This window comes from Oncorhynchus nerka, linkage group LG28, assembly GCF_034236695.1.
Source record: "Oncorhynchus nerka isolate Pitt River linkage group LG28, Oner_Uvic_2.0, whole genome shotgun sequence".
Classification (NCBI taxonomy): Eukaryota; Metazoa; Chordata; class Actinopteri; order Salmoniformes; family Salmonidae; genus Oncorhynchus; species Oncorhynchus nerka.
Window position 1 is genome coordinate 64522439 of NC_088423.1, and position 27749 is coordinate 64550187.

The following is a 27749-nucleotide window of genomic DNA, read 5'->3' on the forward strand; positions in this document are numbered from 1 at the left end:
GTGTCCCCACCTCCACTTGAAATCAGCAAGAATAACTCAATGACTATAAATGTTAATTTATTAAAATAAGTGAAGCCACAAAAGGACACTGACTTCTACTATTGTCAATAGTCCCAACACAGAAGCAATGGTTTTTCCCACCATTCATTTTTCACGTCGTGAATTTGACAAATTCTAATTCATTTTGTGTTCGGTGTAGGTTTACCTTCACGTGACGTTTTGATAGCTGTGTTATTCTCTGAGACAGGGTGAGTTTTAATCAATACATCAGCCTCAATTTTCGCAATGCTAAGTATTGACACATTACCTTGTCCGAGAGAGATTTGTGCAGTTATCAAAACGTCACGCCGGGGTAAGCCTACACGAAACACAGAACTTATATTAAGTATTTCTAAAATCCCAGATGGAAACATTAAAAACAATTTGAACCATTCGACTCATACTGTGGTACTCAATGTGGTCTAAATTAAAAAAACAGTTGAGAATGCCAGCTGCCAACTGTTAAAACAGTCTATAATCCACCATAAATTGTGATTTTACAAAACGAGGGAAATTGTAGTTAGCCGTTTTAAAACACCACAGAATGTTCATCTTAAAACTGTACAAATCCAACACATAGACCAGCAGAATTCTCTTAAGAGTACATCTCACACATGACCACTGAGGGGCAGAGTGGTCAATGTACTGTTTGAATAGAAACGTATCATGCTTGCTTATAGCATAAAATAACCATGGTTGAAACAAACAATGATCAAATAAAAAACACCCCTTTCAGTTAACCTTCTCCAAAAACTGAAATAAATCAGATATGGAGCTGCTGTGTGCTTCCTTAGCAGACTTGTACCTGCTCATTAGCGTTCACATTCAAAGAAAACGAGAGCTCCAGCCTCACTACTCAGCACTGCATACAGCATTTTCACTGAACACATGCCCAAGCTTGTGAGAACCTTTCCCCTCAATCAGCTCAGCCACGACACTCTTTCTTAATATATAAACAGCAATGAATTTCAAATGAACTTTCATGCATTGGCTTGTTTGGCTTTAAGGGCATTTTCCAAGATTCTTCGCTTCCACTCTTCGTAATCCTCTGTTGCACTCTCCTCAGAGTCCACTTTCAGCTGCTTTTGAGACATTGGCAGATCTTCCTCTGAAATAGAGGAGGAAAAGGCCTTGATAGACTGCAGAAAATATTCCCTCCAACACTGTTTTAATTCTGCACAACAGCAAAGATTAAGAGTTCCTAACTTCTAAGGACATAATCAGGAATTTGGCATGGTTGTTATTTGGTCACATTTACCTTCCTCTTTTTGTTCAATACTTTCCATGAGTGTGTTCTGTCTTTTCTGTGACATTTTAACTGGATTCTTCAGTGGAGTGTCTTCTTCTAATAAGGAAAAAAAAGAGTAAAAAAATCAAGATACTTAAAGATCATACCTGAGAGAGGACCATACCTGAACTCACTCTACCTACTGCCAGCACTGATTTCAGCCACAACATTCAGAGATTGCTTGTAATAGGCATGTTGTACAAAAGGCCACAATAATTCATACACCAGCTTTCTGAAGCGTATGTCGCAAGAAAAAGGTATCGTTAGCTAACAGAACATTATGGCTCAGAAGTACGTTTTTAAATCCAAAGGCCCTTCCTGGGCTTTCCCACCATATGTTAGTCAAACCCCTTTATCATTTGACAGCAGACTTACTGCAGATGTCCTGTCCCAGTTTCTGGAGCTGGGTGCACAGCCTGTTAAAGATTCCCTTTTTAGCACCAGATGATGCGACCAGCTTCCTGTCCACTTTGATCTTCAAGCATCTGGAGAGATGTGGGGATATGGGGATAGTGATTCGATTTTATTAATCATCAGGTCGAATGGTTTATGGAGAAACAGAACACCGTAACACTCACTTGCATGCAGCGTTCAAAGCAGCTGTAGTGAAGAGTGGTTTTGACAGGTCCACATCTTTCTGCTGAGCAGCAGGAAGGCTTGCTTCATACCTGGAACACAAACATGGGTTGATCTTAAAAAATGAACATACTTACATTGATAAACTTATAAGATATTTGGGACTGTCTTGCTCAGGAAAGAAGACTTGCTTATTATAGTAGCTTCCAAAAGAGTTATAGAATAGTTGTGTTGGCCAGATGTAGGCTACTCTTCAAGTCCTCACCGTTCTAGTATTTTGGTTGCTACTTTGACTGCATCCATGCACCCAAACTGAACAGCAAGGTCTCGGAGTCCCAGGTGAGAATCAAGGCCAAGCATGCATTCTATGGCCTTCAGAGTGCTTTGATACTGCTTATTTTTCAACCCGGATAATTTGACGATATATTCCTGAAGAAACATAGCACAAAGACAGTTTTCATATGGCACGTTAGCGGAGCAATACCAGGGTATTTATTTATTTGATTAAGGGGCGAGGTGCCTTGTCATCACAAAGCTAAATGTTTAAAAAATAAAAAACGTACTTTGTCCAGGGGTAACTTCATTGATTTTGCTGCCAGCTCAAGACAAATTATTGCTTTGCTTGTACCAGTAGTATTTTTGAGTCCTGTGCATCTAACCAAGGATAACCGCATGTACTCCTCTGCTTGGCTGTAATATAGATGCAAAACAGAGTTTAGGAAACATCAAGAAACAAAATAATAACAGCTGTTGGCAAGCAGGTTACCTAGCTAACGTTAGCTTTGAACTATGGTCCCGTCTCAAGTATACTAGCTAGCTAATATGATCGTTTTACAGACTCACCTTAGAATTCTTGCAGAGGTTATACCCATTTTAGATGCAAGTTTAGTAAACAGTTCTTTTTCCATTTCCAGTAAATAACAAATGTTCGTGACTGCCAACGAGAGAATAAAAAACAAAGACCTCCAGTCGAGTAGTCAGACACAAAAACTTGCCAGACCCTCGCCGCCAAAATGTCCGACGCCATCACGCCCACCAGCCATCTTTCGACATTCTATTGGCTATGACGATACGACGTCTGTTTGCATACTTGTTGCTGAAAAGAACAACAGAATACACACACTTTTTTTTTTTACAAAGATAATTGAGCATCAAATGATCTACTCACAATATATTTACATACATCACATTGTATTAATTGGATCTCCGCTGTCTAAATATTTGCGTTACCATTATTGTAAACTGTAATTTAGCCAATGGGAGACGTATTCCCACACTTTGTTTTTGGCTCAGCCAATGCGGGCGAATCTGTGGAAATGGTAGCTTGGTCGTCACTAGTTATTACAGCCACAAAGTATAACCCCGCCCATTTCTACCATTTATCTCCTTAAAATCTGTTTTTTAAACCTAATCATAACCTCAACCATAACCTTAACCACACTGCTATGCCTAACCCTGACCTTAAATTAAGAACAAAAAGCAAATGGTTGTGTTTATTCATTTTTACGATATATTACGAGTTGACTTTGTGACTGTGATAACTAGTGAAAACTGGGTAGCTGGGTGAATTGATAGCAGTCACATGACTGGGAAACGATTTCAGGGTTAGCTACCAGTTTGCTGATACAAACTTGATAATCATGGTAAGTGAAACGGATAAGATGGCTACTCTTTATACGTGTGATTATTATCCATCCAATCCTTCTGTTTGAGTCATTCATTTTAGGTATTTTTTTATTTTTATTGCTGTATGGCTGATACTGAGACTCAAAAACAGACTCCAGTTGTGTGTGGCGCTAGCTAGCTACGGCCTATCTAAAAACGATATAGCTACCTACCAGCTAGTAACTGGCTAAAGGCTACTGTAGGCTAACTGTCAACACATTTCATTTTTGAAGAATCGACCGATTCGTTGTTGTCTTATTATTATTTCTGTCTCTTACTTTTAAAGCACACATTTCACAAAGTCAAAGGAGTACAGTTTGATAGTTAGTATTTTCATGAAATGTCTAGACTGTAGTCAGTTAGCAATCTAGCTAGCTAACGGAGCTAGTAAAGATCAGAGAGTATATCGATTTAACTTGGCATATCTAACTAGCGAACAAGCTAGAAATGGGTTATCCGTGACAGAGGGCCAAATATACAAACCTGGCCACCACAACTAACGTTAGCTAGCTACTTCAATAGATAGTTGATGGCTAAGCAAAGGTTAGCCATCAGCTGTCAGTCATTGATCATTCATGCTGGTGATGTCAGTATAGCTAGACATAAACATGGTTAGTGTGAACACTGCATATACGAATTAGTAGTTAACCACTTGATAGTCTAATGACTCAGTGCTAGCTTGAAGTCTGCACCTATTACAGTCTTGATGAGGCAAGTTAATATTTTTCACCATTTCTAATCTCAGGCCATCCAGAACGCTGACATTAGGATAACTATAAATGAGCAAAATCGATGTTTATGTTGGCCAGTACAGTACCATCAATCATTTCATTATTTTTCTTGGGGCATAGCCAGTTTACTGAGCATCTGAGTCAATGTCATGTCTCGGCTCACTGTAACTGTAAACCACTGTAGCTATAATGGTGGAGTATGTCAGAGTAACATGCATGGCATTCCTCTGAGCTTCAGTGTGCTGTCTTTCAGCCTACCACACAGCAGTCACCCCAGGACGAGCAGGAAAAGCTACTTGATGAAGCTGTGCAGGCTGTCAAGGTCCAGTCATTTCAGATGAAACGTTGCCTGGTAAGATCTGCCTATTTCCTTCTGTGGGGGGCCCTTTGACTTCCTTGTCTTTTCTGTTAACAATATAGCAAATATGTATTGTGTTCTCTGACCCTCATTAGTGTATGAGAGAGACACTGTTTCCTAGCCACAAGTTACACTACAGCATATTTTGGAGCAGTGTATCAAGGATTAATGTAACTGTACTGTTTACACTTCCATCTGTAGGACAAGAACAAGCTGATGGATGCATTGAAACATGCATCTAACATGCTGGGTGAACTCAGGACCTCCATGTTATCGCCAAAGAGCTACTATGAACTCTGTATCCTTTACCTGCTGCAACCTATGGAACTCTGGTCTAGACATTTAAAAAAATACTTGTTTCATTCTCCAGATCATTTGACTGTTCTAGGCATGTCCAGGTTTGGTGTTATTTACAGTTGGGCTATGATTCCCTAATTCTGAGTGCAGACATGGCCATCTCTGACGAGCTCCACTACCTGGAGGTGTACCTGACAGATGAGTTTGCCAAGGGCAGGAAGGTGGCTGACCTCTATGAGCTGGTTCAATATGCAGGGAACATCATCCCCAGACTGTGAGTACTCAAGCACCCTAATGATTGTGTCAGCTAGTGAATAAAGTGAAGTGTAAATGGAAAGCTGCACATGTTCTCTTGGACTAGCCTACTTGTACATGTGATCAATCATGTGACAACAATGTCCTCTTTTTAGGCAGTGCAAACTAGATGCAGCTTGACCCTAGAGGAATAGGAAACGGGACAAGTAATGACCCCCCCCCCCTCTCTCCCCAGTTACCTGCTGATCACTGTGGGGGTGGTGTATGTTCGCTCCTTCCCTCAGTCGCGTAAGGACATCCTGAAGGACCTGGTGGAGATGTGTCGTGGGGTGCAGCACCCGCTGAGAGGCCTGTTCCTCAGAAACTACCTGCTGCAGTGCACCCGCAACATCTTGCCTGATGATGGGGAGCAGCTAGAGTAAGAACAAAGGGAGAATCTCAATGACATATTCCTTGTGTCCTCTCTCCTCGCCTCTTTCACGAAACCCTTTTGGAGGAAAAGGTCAGAGGGGAGGGACCTCTGGCTTTCTCATCCAAAGGTTTTGAGAAGGAGGTGAGGAAAAAGAGGACGCAAGGAATATGTAATTGAGATCCTCTCAGTCTCTCCTCACACGGCTCCCCTCCTGAGCTGCCCCTCGCTCATTCTCATCGACCGATTCCCACTCGCAATCCAGGCCTCAGTGTGTTAACCAGACATCCTCGTTATGTTGTTTCTGTCCTCTGATTGAATGAGGATTTGAGCTCGTTGTTTAGCAATCATCCCAGAAGTTTTAAATGTGACCGTTCAATTATTGATTTAATGAAAGGGCCTATATACTTCCTTTTGATATATCATACTCCACCTAATGAGGATCTCATCTCTAACCTCTTTCCAGAGGGGAGGATGCGATGACGGGAGACATTAACGACTCCATTGACTTTGTGCTGCTGAATTTTGCTGAGATGAATAAGCTGTGGGTGCGCATGCAGCACCAGGGCCACAGCCGAGACAGGGAGAAGAGGGAGAAGGAGAGGCAGGAGCTGCGCATCCTGGTCGGGACCAACCTGGTTCGACTCAGCCAGCTGGAGGGGGTCAACGTGGAAAAGTATAAACAGGTTTGTGATTGCATATATATATATATATATATATATATCGATGTCTAGAGCTGTACATTTGCGTGTACTGGAAGTACAATGGAACCTTTGACATTAACTCTAAATGCTGATGTATGAGTCATCTGGAACTGCCGTGAAGACTGTAGTTAATATTAATCAGAATGGTTGTTTGCCATTTTTCAGATATTGGCTTGCAAATGTATTCATGTATTTCAATTGAGAGCGTCATGCCATACAGAGGAGACTAGGAACACAGCATGCACTGTTCTAGAATAAAGAGCACCTGTAGGGTTTAGCCTTTGTTGTTTGTCTAGCTGAGGGAGTGGAGACGAGAGAAGATGATCCTTGTCAAGCTCAGAGAGGGGTTCTTAACCCTGAGCACCTCTTTTGATGTTTTATTTCTGCTATTATATCTACTTTACCTTAGAAATGATGTTTGGCAAAGAGGGATGCGGTATTGGATAAAATATTACATTGAATATGTATTACAACGTGCAGAAAATACACAAATACGTAAGTCTCGTATATCTAGAGAGGATGCCCATTGTGTTGCATTGTATTTGGGTTATTTCTCTCCCCAGATTGTGCTGTCCGGTGTCCTAGAGCAGGTAGTAAACTGCAGAGATTCCCTGGCTCAAGAATATCTCATGGAGTGCATCATTCAGGTAACTACTGTTTCCAGTTTGTCATTGCGTCAAGGTTTGTAGTAGGAAATGCATACACAAGAACTAAACTCAGCAAAAAAAGCAACGTCCTCACTGTTAACTGAGTTTATTTTCAGCAAACTTAACTTAAATATTAAACTTAAATATTTGTATGAACATAACAAGATTCAACAACAGACATAAACTGAACAAGTTCCACAGACAATGTGACTAACATAAATGGAATAATGTGTCCCTGAACAAAGGGGGGTCATAATCAACACTCAGTATCTGGTGTGGCCACCAGCTGCGTTAAGTACTGCAGTGCATCTCCTCCTCATGGACTGCATCAGATTTGCCTGTTCTTGCTGTGAGATGTTACCCCACTCTTCTACCAAGGCACCTGCAAGTTCCCAGACATTTCTGGGGGGGAATGGCCCTAGCCCTCACCCTCCGATCCAACAGGTCCCAGACGTGCTCAATGGGATTGAGATCCAGGGCCCTTTGCTGGCCATGGCAGGACACTGACATTCCTGTCTTGCAGGAAATCACGCACAGAATGAGCAGTATGGCTAGTGGCATTGTCATGCTGGAGTGTCATGTCAGGATGAGCCTGCAAGAAGGGTACCACATGCGGGAGGAGGATGTCTTCCCTGTAATGCACAGCGTTGAGATTGCCTGCAATGACAACAAGCTCAGTCCGATGATGCTGTGACACATCGCCCCAGGCCATGACGGACCCTCCACCTCGATCCAGACCTCAGGCCTCGGTGTAACTTTCAGTCCTTCGACGATAAACGTGAATCCTACCATCAGCCCGGGTGAGATAAAACCTTGACTCGTCAGTGAAGAGCACTTTTTGCCAGTCCTGTCTGGTCCAGGGACTGTGGGTTTGTGCCCATAGGCGACATTGTTGCTGGTGATGTCTGGTGAGGACCTGCCTTACAAAAGGCCTATAAGCCCTCAGTCCAGCCTCTCTCAGACTATTTGTGGACAGTCTGAGCACTGATGGAGGGATTGTGTGTTCTTGGTGTAACTTGGGCAGTTGTTGTTGCCATCCTGTACCTGTCCCGCAGGTGTGATGTACCGATCCTGTACAGGTGTTGTTACTCGTGGTCTGCCACTGCGAGGACGATCAGCTGTTCGTCCTGTCTCCCTGTAGCGCCGTCTTAGGCGTCTCACAGTATGGACATTGCAATTTATTGCCCTGGCCACATCTGCAGTCCTCATGCCTCCTTGCAGCATGCCTAAGGCACGTTCACACAGATGAGCAGGGACCCTGGGCATCTTTCTTTTGGTGTTTTTCAGAGTCAGTAGAAAGGCCTCTTTAGTGTCCTAAGTTTTCATAAATGGGACCTCTAATTGCCTACCGTCTGTAAGCTGTTAGTGTCTTAATGACTGTTCCACAGGTGCATGTTCATTAATTGTTTGATTCATTGAACAAGCATGGGAAACGGTGTTTAAACTCTTTACAATGAACATCTGTGACATTTGGATTTTTACGAATTATCTTTGAAAGACAGGGTCCTGAAAAGGGGATTACTTAAAAAAAAAAAAAATGTTTATTACTGATTCATCACAGACTAGTCACATGGTGGAGGTGTCACCCTACTCTGCTGTCTCTGGCCCTTCTCTTCTAATAGGTCTTCCCTGATGAGTTCCACCTTCAGACACTGAACCTATTCCTTCGTTCCTGTGCCGACCTGCATCAGCACGTCAATGTCAAAAACATCATCATCGCTCTCATTGACAGGTGATGTAAACTCTGCGACATATGATTCAATTTCAATCAGTACACTACACGCGGGATTGCACTTTTCCATTTTCCCTTGGTGTTGTGCTGGGAACCCACTGACGCAATTGGTCTTCTCTGTTTTAGACTGGCTTTGTTTGCTCACCGAGAAGATGGACCTGGAATCCCTGCTGAAATCAAACTGTTTGATATTTTCTCCCAACAAGTAGCCACAGTTATACAGGTAAGTGATGGAGAAAGACTTTACTCTTTTTTTTCTTCTCCTGTCTTTCTCCTGCAATCTATTTTCCCATTGATTTGGTCGTTAAAAATTCCCCTGCACATGTTCTATTGCTGTATTGTTAACTCTCACTCAAAAGACAAATTCTGGCACAAAATCTAGGTCTAGTTTTCCTCTCATCGACTCAATCTCTTGACCTTGATGTATGCTTAAGTTTAAGAAATTAAACTGAAGTAGGCTACATTTGATACGTTATTACCTTATTTTGTATTTTATCTCCCCCCCTCAGTCCCGCCAGGACATGCCTTCGGAGGATGTGGTCTCATTACAGGTGTCCCTCATCAACCTGGCAATGAAGTGCTACCCTGACCGGGTGGACTATGTGGACAAGGTGTTGGAGAGCACAGTGGAGATCTTCAACAAGCTCAACCTGGAACAGTAAGAGCACTACCATGTCCCCGTCTCAGTGTTACATTAGTTAATCTTCTGGGTAGTTATTTTTCTCCTTTGTTTGGTAGAGGAATTCAACGTTGCATCAGGCCAAAGATGTGCATGAATGGAAATTAAAATCTATTTATATTAGCAGGGGTTGTGTTAACGTAGAATTCTGTGTTTTTCATGCAGGGGAAGAAAAAAATATGCTAAAACGCGTAAGACATATCTTGCTGCATTTATAAATGCAGATCTGAAATGCTTCTTATTGTAATTTCAGCTCGTTAGACTAATTTTGTAATTTAGTTGCACTGATAAAAAGTTCCACTGATAAAAATGAATGAACGGGCATTCTAGCAGCAGACAGCGCTCTAACTGATGTGTAGCTACCTTTATCGGTGCAGTCTTAAATTTTACCATAGAAAAGAAGGTTAACTTCAAGCAAAACGTCCACGTCTATGATCTCAAATCTCTGTAAGAAGTTTGAGGTAATGTCTTAATGAAATTCCCTTTTTGCTTTAGACAAAAAATAGATAATAATGAATTTGTTTTGCTGCCAGCATGTGATAGTTGGAAGTTTATTATATTTCCCAATTTTCAAAGATAGCTGGAAAAGAACTGCCGTTGCTACTGCAGTATTTTCATTCTCAACTATTGTCTCCCTCCTTTCAAAGCATTGCAACCAGTAGCGCGGTCTCAAAAGAATTGACTAGATTGCTGAAGATCCCAGTGGACACCTACAACAACATTCTGACTGTTCTGCAGCTCAAGCACTTCCCTCCGCTCTTCGAGTACTTTGATTATGAGTCCCGCAAAAGCATGAGCTGTTACGTTCTGAGCAACACTCTGGACTACAACACCACCATTATAGCCCAGGAGCAGGTCAGTACACACACCCCAACGCACACATAAGGTACCAGTCAAAGGTTTAGACACACCTACTCATTCAAGGGTTTTTCTTTATTTTTACTATTTTCTACATTGTAGAATAATGGTGAAGATGTCAAAACTATGAAATAACACATATGGAATCATGTAATAACCAAAAAAGTGTAAAACAAATCTAAATATATTTGAGATTCTTCAAAGTAGCCACCCTTTGCCTTGATGACAGCTTTGCACATGCTTGGCGTTCTCTCAACCAGCTTCACCTGGAATGCTTTTCCAACAGTCTTGAAGGAGTTCCCACATATGCTGAGCACTTATTGGCTGCTTTTCCTTCACTCTGCGGTCCAACTCATCCCAAACCATCTCAATTTGGTTGAGGTCGGGTGATTGTTAAGGCCAGGTCACCTGATGCAGCACTCCATCACTCTCCTTCTTGGTCAAATAGCACTTACACAGCCTGGAGGTGTGTTGGGTCATTGTCCTGTTGAAAAACAAATGATAGTCCCCCAAAGTGCAAAGCAGATGGGCTGGCTGCAGAATGCTGTGGTAGCCATGGTGGTTAAGTGTGCCTTGAATTCTAAATAAATCACTGACAGCATCACCAGCAAAGCACACCCACACCACCACACCACCTCCTCCATGCTTCACGGTGGGAACCACACATGCCGAGATCATCCGTTCACCTACTCTGTGGCTCACAAAGACACAGCGGTTGGCCTCATCAGCCTAAAGGCATATTTCCACCGGTCTAATGTCCATTGCTTGTGTTTCTTGTCCCAAGCAAGTATCTTCTTCTTATTGGTGTCCTTTAGTCGTGGTTTCTTTGCAGCAATTCAACCATGAGGCCTGATTAACACAGTTTCCTCTGAACAGTTGATGTTGAGTCTGTTACTTGAAATCTGTGAAGCATTTTTTTGGGCTGCAGCCATCTGAGGTGCAGTTCACTTTAATGAACTTGTCCTCTGCAGCAGAAGTAACTCTGGTTCTTCCTTTCCTGTGGCGGTCCTCGTGAGAGCCAGTTTCATGATGGCGCTTAATGGGTTTTGCAACTACACTTGAAGAAACTTTAAAAGTTCTTGACATTTTCCAGATTGACTAACCTTCATGTCTTAAAGTAATGATGGACTGTCATTTCTCTTTGCTTATTTGAGCTGTTCTTGCCATAATATGGACTTGGTATTTTACCAAACAGGGCTTTCTTCTGTATACCACCCCTACCTTGACACAAAACAACTAATTGGCTCAAAAGCATTAAGAAGAAAAGAAATTCCACAAATTTACTTTTTTAACAAGGCACACGTGTTAATTGAAATGCATTCCAGGTGACTACCTCATGAAGCTGGTTGGGAGAATGCCAAGAGTGTGCAAAGCTGTCATCAGGGCAAAGAAAGGGTGGCTATTTTGAAGAATCTCAACACTAACACTTTTCTGGTTGCTACATGATTCCATATGTGTTTTTTCATAGTTTTGATGTCTTCACTATTATTCTACAATTTTTAAATAAAGAAAAACCCTTGAATGAGTAGGTGTCTTAACTTTTGACTGGCACTGTACACACACACTGATATATGCTACTTACTTACATTTTTGCACATTACACATTGAGCTGTGTTCTTTCCCACAAGTGTTTTCTTGTTGGGCTCTTTTTTACCTTACCCTATCTGTTTAGGTAAGCATCCACAAAAGGCTCTTTGGTTTGTATACTTCCAAGCAGTCTGCCTACGTATTTTCATCAATTCTCTTCAAGATATTGGCTGTTCAAGGCACGTTAACCTTTTCTAACTTTTCTATTTGGAAAAGGTCAATGTGAACCATGATTCAGAGCACGCCTTTTCTAAGAGAGCTCTTAGTGGGACTCCAAGAAAACGTTGATTTCCCATTAATGCCATAAGAGGCCTTTAAAAAAAAAAAAGCCTTTCTCTTAGTTCTATCTTCACCTATACCTTTTTGACCGTGATATAACTTCAACTCTATTACAATATACTTGCCGTTTGTTGATTTTTATTTATTTATTTAAAAATATTTATTTTATTTTTTCGCTGCTTTTATTGCCCTTTCCAGTCTGCTCAAGAAAGCTTATTGATGATAGTGCCTTCATAAAGTATTTACACCCCTTTTTACTTTTTTCACATTTTATGTTACAAAGTGGGATTTTTTACTTATTTAATGGTCTTTTTTTTGTCAACGGTTCACACATAATACTCTGTAATGTCAAAGTGGAAAATTCTATTATTTTGAAATTGATTAGATAAGTATTCAACCCCCTGAGTCAATACATGTTACAATCACCTTTGGCAACGATTACAGCTGTGAGTGTTTTTGGGTCAGTCTCTAAGAGCTTTGCAAACCTGGATTGAATAATATTTGCACATTTATTATTTTAAAATTCTTCATGCTCTGTCAAGTTGGTTATTGGTCATTGCTTGATCGTCATTTTCAACTCTTGGCTTAAAACTCCAAGGCAAATCTGGCAAAACTGTAACTAGGCCACTCGGGAACATTCAATGTCTTCTTGGTAAGCAACTTCGGTGTAGATTTGGCCTTATTTCCCTGCTGAAAGGTGAATTTGTCTTCCAGTTTCTGTTGGAAAGCAGACTGAACCAGGTTTTCCTCTAGGATTTTGCCTTAGCTCTATTACGTTTGTTTTAAACTTCCTAGTCCTTCCTGAAGACAAAGCATACCCATAACATGATGCAGCCACCACCATGCTTGAAAATGTGAAGAGTGGTACTCAGTGACGTGTTGTTGGATTTGCCCCAAATATAACGTTGTGTATTCAGGACAAAAAGTGCATTTATTTGCCACATTTTTAGCAGTATTACTTTAGTGCCTTATTGTCAACAGGATGTATGATTTGGAATATTGTTATTCTGTACAGGCTTCCTCCTTTTCACTGTCATATAGGTTAGTATTCTGAGGTAACTACAATGTTGTTGATCCATCCTCAGCTTTCTCCTATCACAGCCATTAAACTCTGTAATTGCTTTAAAATCATCATTGGCCTCAGTGACAGTCTCAATTTGATCCATTTGTATTTCGTGGAAAAAGTCAAGAGTACTTTCTGAAAGCACTGTAAATATCTCACTGCTGAAGCACCGCTTTCTCTCTCCCTCAAGGTGGATGCCATCTTGACCCTGGTGTCGACACTGATCCAGGACCAGCCAGACCAGCCTGCTGAAGACCCCGACCCAGAGGACTTTGCTGAGGAGCAGAGCCTTGTGGGTCGCTTTATCCATCTGCTGCTTTCCGACGACCCCGACCAACAGTATCTGGTAAGCCTAGCTCACCGTACAGTTGAATTCCGGCACAGTATCATGTGTTTTCAGGAGATGTGTTTTATGTATTTTATGTGTTAATGGAGGTCAGTGTCATGTTCTTCAGATCCTGAATACAGCCAGGAAGCACTTTGGTGCTGGGGGGAACCAGAGGATTCGCTACACTCTTCCACCGCTGGTGTTTGCTGCCTATCAGCTGGCCTTCCGCTACAAAGAGAACTCTTCATCAGTACGTAACCCTTACCCTAACTACACGGAACAAAAATATAAACGCAAAGTGTTGGTCCCATTTTTCATGAGCTGAAATACAAGATTCCAGAAATGTTCCATACACACAAAAAGCTTTTTTTTCTCTCTCAAATGCAAATTTGTTTACATCCCTGTTACTGAGCATTTCTCCTTTGCCTAAATAATCCATCCACCTGAGGGGTGTGAGATATAAAGAAGCTGATATAACAGCATGATCGTTACACTGGTGCTGGGGACAATAAAAGGCCACTCTAAAATGTGCAGTTTTGTCACACAACACAATGCCACCAATGTTTCAAGTTTTGTGGGAGGGTGCTGACTGCAGGTATGTCCAACAGAGCTATTGCCAGAGAATTTAATGTTAATTTCTCTACCTTAAGCTGTTGTTTTAGAGAATTTGGATGTACATCCAACAGGCCTCACAACTGCCGACCATAACTATAGAACTCCACCTCCTGCTTCTTCACCTGCGGGATCGTCTGAGAGGCGGGGGGGGGCGTGCTGCTGAGGAGTTTATGTCTGTAATTAAAGCCCTTTTGTGGGGAAAAACTCATTCTGATTGGGCCTGTCTCCCAAGTCAGTGGGCCAATGCCCTCCCAGGCCCACCAATGGCTGCTCACCCTGCCCAGTCATGTGAAATCCAAGATTAGGGCCTAATTAATTAATTTAAATTGACTGATTTCCTTCTATGAACTGTAACTCGGTAAAATCTTTGAAGTTGTTGCATGTTGCGTTTTTTTATATTTTTGCTCCGTCGTATACATATAGTTTTTTAGGAAGATGATGATTTATAATAAACAGGAAGGTGGATTTGAACTGTTTCCTCTTTGTTGAACACGTCCCACAGGATGATAAATGGGAGAAGAAGTGCCAGAAGATCTTCTCATTTGCCCACCAAACCATCAGTGCTCTGATCAAGGCTGAGCTGGCTGAGCTGCCCCTCAGACTCTTCCTACAGGGGGCGCTGGCCGCAGGAGAGATTGGTTTCGAGAACCACGAGACTGTGGCCTACGAGTTCATGTCACAGGTACAGGGGACAAAATGGGTTGAGAATGTGACATATTGGAAAGAGGGAGGGAGGTCACTACCCCTCTTTGCCTTAAGTTTACTTGTGCCCTGTGTTGGTAGCAATGATCCACTGATTTTGGTGAGGAATTTTTCTATATCTGTTTTCTCTGAGAACCCCCTCCTCCCTCCCTCACCCAGGCCTTCTCCCTGTATGAGGATGAGATCAGCGACTCCAAGGCTCAGCTAGCAGCCATCACGCTGATCATCGGCACGTTTGAGAGAACGAAATGCTTCAGCGAGGAGAACCACGAACCGCTGAGGACACAGTGTGCACTCGCCGCCTCCAAACTGCTCAAGAAGCCAGACCAGTGTCGGGCCGTCAGCATCTGTGCACACCTCTTCTGGTCCGGACGCAACACTGAAAAGAATGGAGAGGAGGTGGGGGTTGTGATCACAAAGAGGAGGAATACATATAATTATTGTGTAGAAACAGTGCAGTACTAAAGATGGTGTCGCCATAGTAACAGGACATGCAGTAACCGTCTAGTAACCAAGTTTTGAGACGTATTTATTTTATTTAACCTTTATTTAAGACTGATTGCCTTGCTTTGTCTTCTGTTCTGATGAGAGGTTAAAAAAACATATATTTTTTTTAAAGCGGGGTGGTAATTCTAAGGTTCCTTGTGTATAATGACATGCATAATCAGAGTATTGGAAGCGTGAGAAATGCAGGACGAGGTTCTCTTTGTTCTATGATTGGTTGCTGCTGAAGTGACTACGAACACGTAGCACTTTCAACTTCCTCTTTCTTCATTACAGGTGGCATGTGTGTGAATGCGTGGTAGAGTTTTACACCTCGCCTGTGTCTCTGTCCTCAGATTCGTGACGGGAAGAGGGTGATGGAGTGCTTAAAGAAGGCCCTGAAAATCGCCAACCAGTGCATGGACCCGTCATTGCAAGTGCAGCTCTTCATTGAGATCCTGAACCGATACGTCTGTTTCTACGAAAGAGAGAATGATGCGGTATGTGCACATTTCTTCCCCCTTGTCCTCCTCGTCTGGACTACCACTCATTCCTGACACGCTTGTTCAGAACCAGGCCTACATTATGAAATCCTGATGTCTTTTCAACGCACTTCAAGTGCAGACTGTCACATTGAGCTCCCTGGAGAGGTGCCATCCAATCTCCCTTGTTCTCTGAGTTTATTGGAACAGTGTTAGGACTTGCTAGGACTCCAAGGCGACGCCCACTGTTGGTGGTTATTTACCAGCGCGGGAAGGACAGGAGGCTACAGCTCACCCGCCCACTCTCCTCAGATAGACTCCCCATCTGCATCAGGGGGTTATTTTTAACAGCTAGAGAGGTTACTAGGCCTCCAGGGACTGAGAACAGGGGCTCCATAGTCATGACAATTTCAGACACTAACAGAATTTTTCCAGCTTAATCATTGTATAACTTTTGTTTTATAACTGAGTATATTTATGCATATCTACAGTAGGTAACACATTGTTGTTTTTTCTAACTAATTTCAACCTGTTTGAAATTATTATTTAAGATCATGAAACGTCTTGATCCCCTGTAGGTGACGGTCCAGGTTCTGAACCAGCTGATCCAGAAGATCCGAGAGGACCTACCAAACCTGGAGGCCAGCGAGGAGACGGAGCAGATCAACAAACACTTCCACAACACACTGGAGCACCTGCGTCTGCAGAGAGAGTCGCCGGAGGCCGAGGGACCTGCTTATGAGGGCCTGGTGCTGTAGGGCTCGCTACACTTATAAAAAAAGATCTATATATATTTACACACACATGTACACTCACACCAGGGTATTCCATCCATTAGGGAAAAATGCCATTCCAACCAACAACACCTGCCTTCCATCTCCCTTTCTCTATCCTTTTCTCCTCACTCTTCTTCCTTCTATCATCCCTCTTTATTTCATGTTACCATTTTTAGCATAAGGTGTTGCATTTAATGGTGTTGCTTTTGAGAATACATGGTGTACAGGCTGCGGTTTGCCTTGCACTTCCTGCGTGTTGTCATTCCTTCATATTTGACCATTTCTGTCGTCCGTCGTCACCCTCAGAAGGAGATTATATAGCCAGTGGAAGCACATGTTTAAACTTTGACCCCTACTCGCCTCCCCTCTGTCTGTATGTCATAATTTCATGGTCATGCAGAAGAATGAAATAATGCCTGTTTTTAGAGAATGTCGCGTCATTACGAGGTCTTACTGGGGAGAGTTATTCCATTGACCTCACGCTGTGACCCAACAACCCCTTCTCCACGGACTAACACCTGGGCTGTAGATTTTCCTTTGCCCTCCTCTCTCTCTACGGCTTCACTCATTTGGCTTGAGCTTTTTTTTCTGGTTGCAGCCTTCTGTGGTTGACAGCCATTTGTAGAGAGTTAAGCGGCGTGCGTTGGTGCATGCTTTTACATAGACCTGCTCTGGCATGAGTGGTAGGAGAAACTGATGTGTATGATGCCCCTTTTTGTCACTGGAGCTTATACAGTGGCGGCTAACCTTCATTTCTTTGACGTCCACATTGATTAAAAGATCTTCGTTGGAGGTGGGTTCTATTCATCTCGTTGTCTTCTGGATTTTCAACCCTATGTATTGTATGTATGACCTACTTGTAAATCAGCAAAAACAGAATAAGTATCATCAATATGTCATTTGCACAAATAAACAAATTGATATTAAACCTACATGTCCAACTTTTAGTGTCCTGTTATGCTGCAGATTACTAGCCTGTAGTTGAGTCGGTGCACTGAAGTGCAAATGAGGGAAGATACACATTTGTTTACAGAATGACTCACTGGGTGCTATGAAAGACAAGGTTATTATTAAGGGTGTATTTTTTTGAAACACTTTCGGTTGTTTTCTACCATTCAGTATGGTCAATGTTGTATTTAGTTGTGACTCGTGCTTACCAAATGAGTTTCAATTAGCTATCTACTGACTGCTGCTGTTAACCAGTTTTATGTCATCCGTTGCTAGGTGACTGTTCAATGGAGACAGGCTCTCGTTGGTGGCCAGAGGAATCATTTTCACAGCTGGCAACATGTTTCTTTGTCATTAAGCTAAGAGTTGGTGCCTATACTATATAAAGGCTAACATACTGTGTTACACAAGGTTTTGAACACTGGTGCCAGATGTCTAAAGTAGATGCCAGGAAAATAAACAGTTGAGGTGAGTGGCTGCATGTATTTATTGTTCAACGTAAAACAGACATTACATGTGTTCTAAAATAACTAATACACGTTGAAAGATCTGCAAACACGCACATACTACACAGAAATACAAGACTATATTCATTTTGACCATCTGTACCCAGTGTTGTGCAACACTCATACGACCTGTCCACCTACGTTGACATGAGACAACTGATCAAGTGTAAAACTGTCCGAACGAGGCCATAGTTGTCCGTGCAAATTGGTCATGCTTAATACATTTGTTCCATATACTGTGGCTGAATTTTAATCTTGGTGGTACAAAGCAGTTTTCTGAAAGCCTTTCTGAAGCTGGTGTGACACAGTGGGTAAAGGACAGGGTTGATGGAGGAGTTGACCCACAGTAGCCAGAAAGAGATTTCATACAGGTAGTGCTGGACACACTGGGCATGACATGCTGCACGAATGATCATTAACAGTGTGTAGGGAGCCCAGCACAGGCCAAACACACACACAATCACTGCCAGGGACTTGGCAACCTTCTTGTCCTTTGAGAGACGGAAACGACTGGCAGCTACTTCAGACCGGCTGCGCGGTTTACTGAACGAGGGCTCCGCAGCCTGGAACCGCGTCCTCCTGGAATGCTGGACCACATCGCCCACTTGCAGTGGAGGAAGGTCCAGAATACTGCGGTCCTTACTTGTCTCATTGTTGCTGTTCCCAGTTACTGCTGACACTTTAGCAGTAGATAGAATACCTCCTAACCTGGCAGCATTGTTTGGGATCCTTGGAGCTTCACCGTCCACTGGTCTGACGAAGAATACATGCTGAACTCCAGCTTTCAGGGCCTCCATCTCACTGTCCCCAGGCCCCTCGACGGGCTGCTCATCCCTCACCTGGTTCCGCCTCCTGATGTTGATGTAGATGCTGATGTTGAAGTACATGACAGTAACAAATGGGGTGAAAAACTCAACAGTGGATGCTGTCATCAAGAAATACCAGTTGAAGTAAAACTCTGCGTGGCACTCTTTGTCGGGCACCACGCTACTACCAGCGATGTACTCCCAGATAATGATCGCTGGCCCATAGAGTAGGAAAGCAGCTAGCCAAACACTCAGCATCTTCAGAACAGCCTCCCGGGTCACACCTTTCTGACACCTGTAGCTCACCTGATACAGAAAGAAAGGAATGGTGGCATTTTTGAAATGGAGTGTACACAGGTTCTTGGTGCACTAAATAAAATATTTCTGTTATAATTTTTGATATGGCTTTAAATGTCATTACTCCCATCACTAGCAGGCAGTTGAAAAGGAAAGCTGCTGCAGGAAAGGATAACCGTGCGTAAATGCTCTCACCGCTCTGGTGACAGATAGAAATCTGTCGAAGCTGATCAGGACGATGTTGAACACTGATGCCGTGCATAAAGTATAGTCCACCACCAGCCATATCTTGCACAGACCTCGTCCGAGTCTCCACTCGCCGGTAATGACATAGGGGATGTACGCAGGAATGCAAAAGCCTCCTGCAGGTGGGATGGAACACAAATGTTACGCACGACTATTAATTAAACACGCGTATGAAACGCGTTTTAAAATATTTTGGCAATATAGAACATTACAGAGAGAAAATATGTATGGGCAGCAGTTGCTTATGAATCATACACAACAGTATGTATACCTTTACAACAGTGGCACACAATGCATTTGCTCACGCAACACATTTACGCACTCACCAACGAGTAAGTCGGCAATGGCCAAATTAAAAAAGAAAAAGTTCCCTTGAGTTCGCAAACTTTTCTCCACCACAAAGGCTAATATTACAAGTGCGTTGCCTAGCACAGTGGCGAAGACCAGAAGCGTCATGAGCACGGCCAAGAACACCGAGGTAGACGGAGAGAATTGTCCATAATGAGAACGCGGGTTCGCAGGCATCTCCATATCGCCAAGCGCTGTGGCGTTTCCCTGGGTAACCACAGACCAGTTGAGCATCTCATTCGATTTCCAATGCGAAGTGACGGCCATGGAAGATCCAGCACCCATCAATAAAGATTCGGGTTGCATGGTCCCCATTTTTTAAAATTATATTAGCTTAACCAGACAACTTCAATAACATGTTAAAGCTAACATGTTCGCGTGAAGACTGAAAACGAGGAGGAAAATACCGTTTTTATAGGCTGCAGCCTACATAAAACGAGAGCTGCGTTTTTATTGGTTGTTTTGCAGTGCATGTGAGAACTGAAAAAAACAGGACATATGATGCCTATCTCCTACGTCTGTTTGAGCAGACATTTTATAAAGACCGTGAAATAAAGATTAGAATTGTGAATTCCTTAGAATACACAACATTTGAAAGCATATTGGTGTTCTGTATTTCTTTCTAAACATAACTTTTGCTTTTAGAAAATATGAATATCCAAAGCAAAAATAAATGAAAATTTCTGAAAGGCATTCCTGGAAATTATTATTATTTTAAATCAAATTTCAATATTTAATATTGTGTCAGAGCATCTGGCTATACTAAACAAAAATATAAACGCAACATGCAACAAGTTCAAATATTCTACTGAGTTACAGTTCATAAGGAAATAATCTACGGATTTCACATGAGCCCTGACCGTAGAGAGCTTTTATGTCTCTATTTTTGGGTTGGTCAGGGTGTGATTTGGGTGGGCATTCTATCTTCTTTTTCTATGTGTTTGTAATTCTTTGTTTTGGCCGGGTATGGTTCTTAATCAGGGACAGCTGTCGATCGTTGTCTCTGATTGAGAACCATACTTAGGTAGCCTTTTCCCACCTGTGTCTTGTGGGTATTTGCTTTCTGTTTAGTGTTTTTCACCTTTCAGGACTGTTTCGGTTATTCTCTTTGTTATGTTTGTATTTAGTGTTCAGTGTCAATAAACAAACATGAACATGTACCACGCTGCGCTTTGGTCCTCACCTTCTTCCACCAACAGCCGTTACAGAACTACCCACCACCAAAGGACCAAGCAGCGTGGTGAAAGGGACTCCTGGACAGGTGAGCAGCGCTATTTGGACTATGAGACAACCTGGGAGGAGGCAGAAAGGTGGTTGGTCGATCCAGGGAGAGTGCCGGAGCCCGCCTGGGATTCTCTGGAACAGTGCGAGGAGGGATACCGGAGAATGGAGTTAGAGACACGAACACGGCTGGCAAGGAAGCCCGAGAGGCAGCCCCCCCCCAAACATTTTTCTTTGGGAGGGCACACGGTGAGTGTGGCAGAGTCAGGTTGGAGACCTGAGCCCACTCCCCGTGCTTACCGTGGCGAGCACGGGATTGGTCAGGCCCCGTGCTATGGGGTGATGTGCACTGTGTCTCGGCCGAGTATTCACAGGCAGGTGTGCTCCGTGCCAGCGTCCCGCATTTGCCGGGTGGAAACTGGCATCCAGCCAGAACAGGTGGGGCCAGCTCTGCACTCGAGACCGCCAGTGCGCCTCCAAGGTCCAGTGTATACGGTGCCTCGGCCACGGAAGAGGCCTCCTGGATGTCTCCCCAGCCTGGTGAGTCCTGTGCCTGCTCCCAGAGCCAGGTCTCCTGTGTGTATCCCCAGCCCGGTGAGTCCTGTGCCTCCCTCGAGCCCGGAGCTGCCAGAGTCTCCCTCGAGCCCGGAGCTGCCAGAGTCTCCCTCGAGCCCGGAGCTGCCAGAGTCTCCCTCGAGCCCGGAGCTGCCAGAGTCTCCCTCGAGCCCGGAGCTGCCAGAGTCTCCCTCGAGCCCGGAGATACCAGAGTCTCCCGCCTGTCCAGAGCCTGCAGTGCAGCCCTCCGTTCCAGAGGTGCCCTCCGTTCCAGAGGCGCCTTCCACGAGGGCCGGGGTCAAAACTGCACATTTAGAGTAGCCTTTTATTGTCCGCAGCACAACGTGCACCTGTGTAATGATCATGCTGTTTAATCAGTTTCTTGATATGCCACACCTGTCAGGTGGATAGATTATTTTGGCGAAGGAGACATGCTCACTAACAGGGATGTAAACACATTTTTTGGCTAAATCTGAGAGAAAAAAGCTTTTTTTTGTGTGTGGAACATTTCTGGGATCTTGTATTTCAGTTCATGAAACATGGGACCAATGCTTTACATGTTTAGTTTATATTTTTGTTCCGTGTAGATTCATTGTGTTCACCACATATGGTGAAACACTCAAAGTGCATGGTAAATTTCAGTATTTTCTATACTCAGTGACATTGTGGACATTGATGTACAGAAACCTTAGTTTATGGACCAGCTTCAGACTGGAACTCAGGAGGACCGTTGCAGCTTACATCTATGCGCTATTGAATGGAGACAGGTTTAGTTTTTTAGAAAGAGTAAAAAACAAGGGGGCTGGAGTGCACGGCTCTGACCTGACATGGGGACCAGTGGTCGAGTGCTATTTTTGTAGGTACCGGAGTGAATTTCACATTTTTATTTTGTCATCGTTTCTCAATTAACCGGCATCATTTTTAGAATGGATATACAATGCATCATCCAAATTGCAGATTGTCTATGCTTACACACAGTGGCTCAAATAGGGCAAATTTTCTGTTTTTATAAAATCCTAAAACACCAAATTAGGTCTACCTTATTATAAATTAGGCCAGTGGTAGGCAATTAGACTTAGCTGCGGGATGGATGGTCAGGACGGAACATAAAAATAATAATTTCATACCTAGATTACTTTGAGACACAATCACATATATCTCTTTTTTTATTTGTGGGAATACTTTGGAACAGACACGACACAGCACTACACCACTGCTGGTGACCGACATGAAACAACTTAAGAGCAAAATATATATAAAAGTGTCACATTGTTGACAGAACCACAAGCAGCAATGAAAAGTGCAATTTTGACAGATTAAGTACATGAGTACACTCTAAAAAAATTGTTTGGATGACCCAACTGCTGGGTTACAGGCATTGGGCAACTTAGTGGGGTTGTTTTCTTTAAAAAAGAGCAAGGTTGGGTTGTTGATGCTGTGTTATTATTAAGATATGATCCAGTGGGTCAGATAAGAAGGTAAGCATAGCTTAGTTGGGACGTGGCTTTCAGATATTGTTATTTTTGGCTACTTGTGAGAGTAAATGTCATTGCTGTTCTTCTGTTCTGTTGTATTCTTAGCACATGAAAAATTGTTGGCACTAACTTAAGTCCCCCCTCCCTGTCTTCCTATCGTAAAACTTCAAAGAAAATACAATTTCAGATAGTAAAATTAACTTATGTCCCTCTACTTCTCTCTCTCTACCCCCTCCCTCTTTTCCTATTGCATAATTTCAAAGAAAATTATATTTCAGACAGTTTTGAAGCTTTTATCAGGCTTACAGAAGTGTATATGTTCCTTAAGAGATAATGCAAGTCCCAATGTTGGGATAGTTACCAGTTTATTACAATATGTAATAAATAATCAAAATATTATTAATATTATATTAGAATATGTAATATGTTAAAATATATAAGAAACGTTAAAAATTGCAGTGTACAGTCGTGGCCAAAAGTTTTGAGAATGACACAAATATGAATTTTCACAAAGTCTGCTGCCTCAGTTTGTATGATGGCAATTTGCATAAACTCCAGAATGTTATGAAGAGTGATCAGATGAGTTTCAATTAATTGCTAAGTCCCTCTTTGCCATGCAAATGAACTGAATCCCCCAAAAACATTTCCACTGCATTTCAGCCCTGCCACAAAAGGACCAGCTGACATCATGTCAGTGATTCTCTAGTTAACACATGTGTGAGTGTTGACGAGGACAAGGCTGGAGATCACTCTGTCATGCTGATTGAGTTTGAATAACAGACTGGAAGCTTCAAAAGGAGTGTGGTGCTTGGAATCATTGTTCTTCCTCTGTCAACCATGGTTACCTGCAAGGAAACACGTGCCGTCATCATTGCTTTGCACAAAAAGGGCTTCACAGGCAAGGATATTGCTGCCAGTAAGATTGCACCTAAATCAACCATTTATCAGATCATCAAGAACTTCAAGGAGAGCGGTTCAATTCCCGTAAAGAAGGCTTCAGGGCACCCAAGAAAGTCCGGCAAACGCCAGGACCGTCTCCTAATGTCATGTCCTGACCTTTAGAGATCATTTTTATGTCTCTGGTTTGTTCAGGGTGTAATTTGGGGTGGGTGTTCTATGTTCTATTATTTGTATTTCTATGTTTTGGCCGGGTAGGGTTCTCAATCAGGGACAGCTGTCTATCGTTGTCTCTGATTGAGAACCATACATACTGTGATTAAACAAATTGGTTTTACTTTTACATTCAATTCTTTAAGAGTCTTTCCTGTTTTAAGTAGTATTTTAGTATTTTGATACTTTGTGCAAGGCAATTCATGAGCATTCATGAGCATTGTGGCTGGGGCCTTCCGAGTGGCGCAGCGGTCAATAAGACACTGCATGGCAGTGCAACCTGCGGTGTTACAGATGCTGGTTTGATACCCATATGTGTCGCAACCGGCGCGCCCGGGAGACCCACCACGGTCATGATACACTAGCACAGGCTGCCGCGCAGTGAAACACCGCTTCCCATTCAAATCAATGGAAGGGAGGCGGAGAGTGCGAGGCACCTTTGGGTGGCGTGGGAGGCGGTGAAAAAGAAACTTTTCCCAACTGTACAAATCACCAGTGGTGTCCGCTGGATGATGGCCAATCATTTCGAGTGGTTCCCATGACGAATTTGACTCTACGCGACCCAAGGCTAGAGACGTTCTTCAGCAAAGATGGCTGGCAAAAATGCTATGATGGTAGTACATGTAAGTGACTATAACGTCATAACGAATCATGCAAAAAATGTACAATTGAGAGCAATATGTCAGTTAATGTAGAGACAAACGATTATGTATATATTTTTTAAATCATAAAGTTAATTTACAAATATCGCGATTTAGCAAGCTAGCTGTACAACTAGCATTAGCCAGATAGCTGGCTAGCTTTATGGGTGTTGTGACATTAGTATGATATTGTAATTCTAGTTGTTTAATGTTTTAGGGACTCCCGAAACAACCAGCAAACCAGGCTGTCATCTTGTGAAACAGAATCTAGCTAGCTAAAGCATTTACTGCAAATTGAATGTTCAAATTTGTAAGCTTGTCTTGCTGATATTTGCCATGCAGATGGATTAAATAACGTAGTTATTTATAACTATGTTCTTGCTTTATACCTATGTTCTTGCTTACTGTGCAGTGGAGGATAAAAATACCTGTAAGCCTATGGATGTGTAGCTAGCTATCTAGCCGATCTGTGTATGGAACCAAACGTTTGGTATACATATTAGTTCAGAGCCTAGCTATGAACCTCAGCTACCATAGCCAGTTGTATCAAATTAAAAACTGTCTGAATGACATTAATATAGCCTATGGATTGAGTAGGATATAATATTTTTGTGCAAAGGATGCAAGTCGTATATACATGTAGTTATTACTATGCATGAGATCCTCTTCAAAGGGGGAGACACTCTAGACCCAAACTGTTACAGACCTATATCTATCCTACCCTGCCTTTCTAAAGTCTTCAAAAGCCAAGTTAACAAACAGATCACCAACTATTTCGAATCCCACCGTACCTTCTCCTCTATGCAAACTGGTTTCTGAGCGGGTCATGGGTGCACCTCAGCCAGGCTCAAGGTCCTAAACGGTATCATAACCGCCATCGATAAAAGACAATACTGTGCAGCCATCTTCATCGACCTGGCCAAGGCTTTCGACTCTGTCAATCACCGCATTCTTATCGGCAGACTCAACAACCTTGATTTCTCAAATGACTGCCTCGCCTGGTTCACTAACTACTTCTCAGATAGAGTTCAGTGTTTCAAATCGGAAGGCCCGTTGTCCGGACCTCTGGCAGTCTATGGGGGTGCCACAGGGTTCAATTTTCGGGCCGACACTTTTCTCTGTATACATCAATGATGTCGCTCTTGCTGCTGGTGATTCTCTGATCCACCTCTATGCAGCCGACACCATTCTGTATACTTCTGGCTCTTCTTTGGACACTGTGTTAGCAAACCTCCAGATGAGCTTCAACGCCATACAACACTCCTTCCGTGGCCTTCAACTGCTCTTAAATGCAAGTAAAACTAAATCATCACTACTCTGGACGGTTCTGACTTAGAATATGTGGACAACTACAAATACCTAGGTGTCTGGTTAGACTAGACTCTCCTTCCAGACTCACATTAAGCGTCTCCAATCCTAAATTAAATCTAGAATCGGCTTCCTATTTCACAACAAAGCATCCTTCACTCATGCTGCCAAACACCCTCGTAAAACTGACTATCCTACCGATCCTCGACTTTGGCGATGTCATTTACAAAATAGCCTCCAACCCTCTACTCAGCAAATTGGATGTAGTCTATCTCAATGCCATCCGTTTTGTCACCAAAGCCCCATATACTACCCACCACTGCGACCTGTATGCTCTCGTTGGCTGGCCCTCGCTTCATATTTACCACCAAACCCACTGGCTCCAGGTCATCTTTTAGTCTGTTAGGTAAAGCCGTGCCTTATCTCAGCTCACTGGTCACCATAGCAGCACCCGCCCGTAGCACGCACTCCAGCGGGTATATTTCACTTGTCATCCCCAAAGCCAACTGTCAGAGCAGCTTACCGATCATTGCACCTGTACACAGCCCATCTGTAAATAGACCACCCAATGACCTCATCCCCATATATATATATATATTTTGCTCCTTTGCACCCCAGTATCTCTACTTGCTCATTCATCTTCTTCACATCTATCACTCCACTGTTTAATTGCTAAATTGTAATTATTTCACCACTATGGCCTATTTATTGCCTTACCTCTCTAATCTTACTAAATTTGCACACACTGTATATAGATTTTTCTATTGTGTTATTGACTGTACGTTTGTTTATCCGATGTGTAACTCTGTTGTTTGTGTCGCTTTGCTTTATCTCGGCCAGGTCGCAGTTGTAAATGAGAACTTGTTCTCAACTGGCCTACCTGTGTCACAGAGAGCCTTTTTAGGTCTCTATTTGGTTTGGTTGGGGTGTGATTTGGGGTGGGCATTCTATGATTTTGTTTTCTATGATTTTATATTTCTATGTTTTGGCCGGGTATGGTTCTCAATCAGGGAGAGCTGTCTATCGTTGTCTCTGATTGGGAACCATACTTAGGTAGCCCATTTCCTCCTTTCAGGGTAGGAAGTTATCTGTTTGTGGCACTAATGCCCTGTAAGCTTCTTGTTTGTTTGTTTGTTGCTCTGTTTGTTTGTTGCTTTGTTGGCGACATTTTGAAATAAAAAGGAAAATGTACGTTCACTATGCTGCACCTTGGTGTTCTTCCAGCAACGGCCGTGACAACCTGGTTAAATAAAGGTGAAAAAATATATATATTGTAGACTGTACATTTAATATATTCCCTGATCATGTACTCTACCTTGTCAAATAAAGGTGCAGTTCAGGTATGAATGTCTTTGAGATAATTGTTCAGTCATATCCAATACCAGGAGTATCAAATTCCAGTTTTTGAATGATGCTCTGTCTGCATGTGTGCATTACAATCATACACTTCAACAGTGTTTACCAATCTTGGTCCTGGGACATCAATGGTTACACATTGTAACTAACAGACTAGAAACAGGATTTAACTAGTTAAAGGCTGATTTGTAATTCATATATTTGTTTTAAACAGTACGCTACACTTCCTATGCATCATGTAAATACTCTAAATCCGGTTCATCTCAATATCTAATGCCCTTCATCTACATTGATCTGATAAACACAGGACAGGTGTAGTATTTCGTCAAATGAGAGACTTAATTTTAACCAGTAGAGAATGTGAAACACTTTACTGAAA

General features: G+C 42.6%; 3 protein-coding genes and 1 long non-coding RNA gene across 6 annotated transcripts; 2 read left to right on the plus strand and 2 right to left on the minus strand.

The window, feature by feature from the left end:
- Positions 1-40: 40 nt before the first annotated feature.
- Positions 41-2982, minus strand: orc6 (origin recognition complex, subunit 6). The gene is made up of 7 exons (XM_029641312.2): positions 2747-2982; positions 2467-2593; positions 2169-2332; positions 1906-1995; positions 1703-1812; positions 1298-1384; positions 41-1147 (listed from the first exon to the last, which is right to left on the minus strand). Exons 1-7 carry the CDS (start codon positions 2809-2811, stop codon positions 1020-1022), a joined length of 771 nt encoding a protein of 256 aa, XP_029497172.1. The 5' UTR covers positions 2812-2982; the 3' UTR covers positions 41-1019.
- A 455-nt stretch (positions 2983-3437) lies between these two features.
- Positions 3438-17485, plus strand: vps35 (VPS35 retromer complex component). Of its 3 annotated transcripts, none has more exons than XM_029641310.2 (17): positions 3438-3546; positions 4568-4651; positions 4859-4955; positions 5105-5228; positions 5445-5627; positions 6085-6304; positions 6886-6969; positions 8592-8701; positions 8828-8924; positions 9211-9359; positions 10028-10235; positions 13358-13513; positions 13623-13745; positions 14613-14792; positions 14972-15211; positions 15652-15795; positions 16356-17485. In XM_029641310.2, the coding sequence occupies exons 1-17, from the start codon at positions 3544-3546 to the stop codon at positions 16533-16535; spliced, it is 2382 nt and encodes a 793-aa protein (XP_029497170.1). In that variant the 5' UTR covers positions 3438-3543; the 3' UTR covers positions 16536-17485. The 3 variants fall into 3 exon arrangements, with proteins under 3 accessions (XP_029497170.1, XP_029497168.1, XP_029497169.1); XM_029641308.2 differs by having other exon boundaries at positions 3440-3546; positions 4553-4651; XM_029641309.2 differs by having other exon boundaries at positions 3440-3546; positions 4565-4651.
- Positions 17486-17958: 473 nt separating this feature from the next.
- LOC115113537 (histamine H3 receptor-like) lies at positions 17959-20097 on the minus strand. The gene is made up of 3 exons (XM_029641311.2): positions 19683-20097; positions 19306-19472; positions 17959-19119 (listed from the first exon to the last, which is right to left on the minus strand). The coding sequence occupies exons 1-3, from the start codon at positions 20017-20019 to the stop codon at positions 18223-18225; spliced, it is 1401 nt and encodes a 466-aa protein (XP_029497171.1). The 5' UTR covers positions 20020-20097; the 3' UTR covers positions 17959-18222.
- A 4148-nt stretch (positions 20098-24245) lies between these two features.
- Positions 24246-27283, plus strand: LOC115112799 (uncharacterized). The gene is made up of 2 exons (XR_003861024.2): positions 24246-24688; positions 24924-27283. It is a non-coding gene; the product is annotated as an uncharacterized LOC115112799 (long non-coding RNA).
- The last annotated feature ends 466 nt before the right edge of the window (positions 27284-27749 follow it).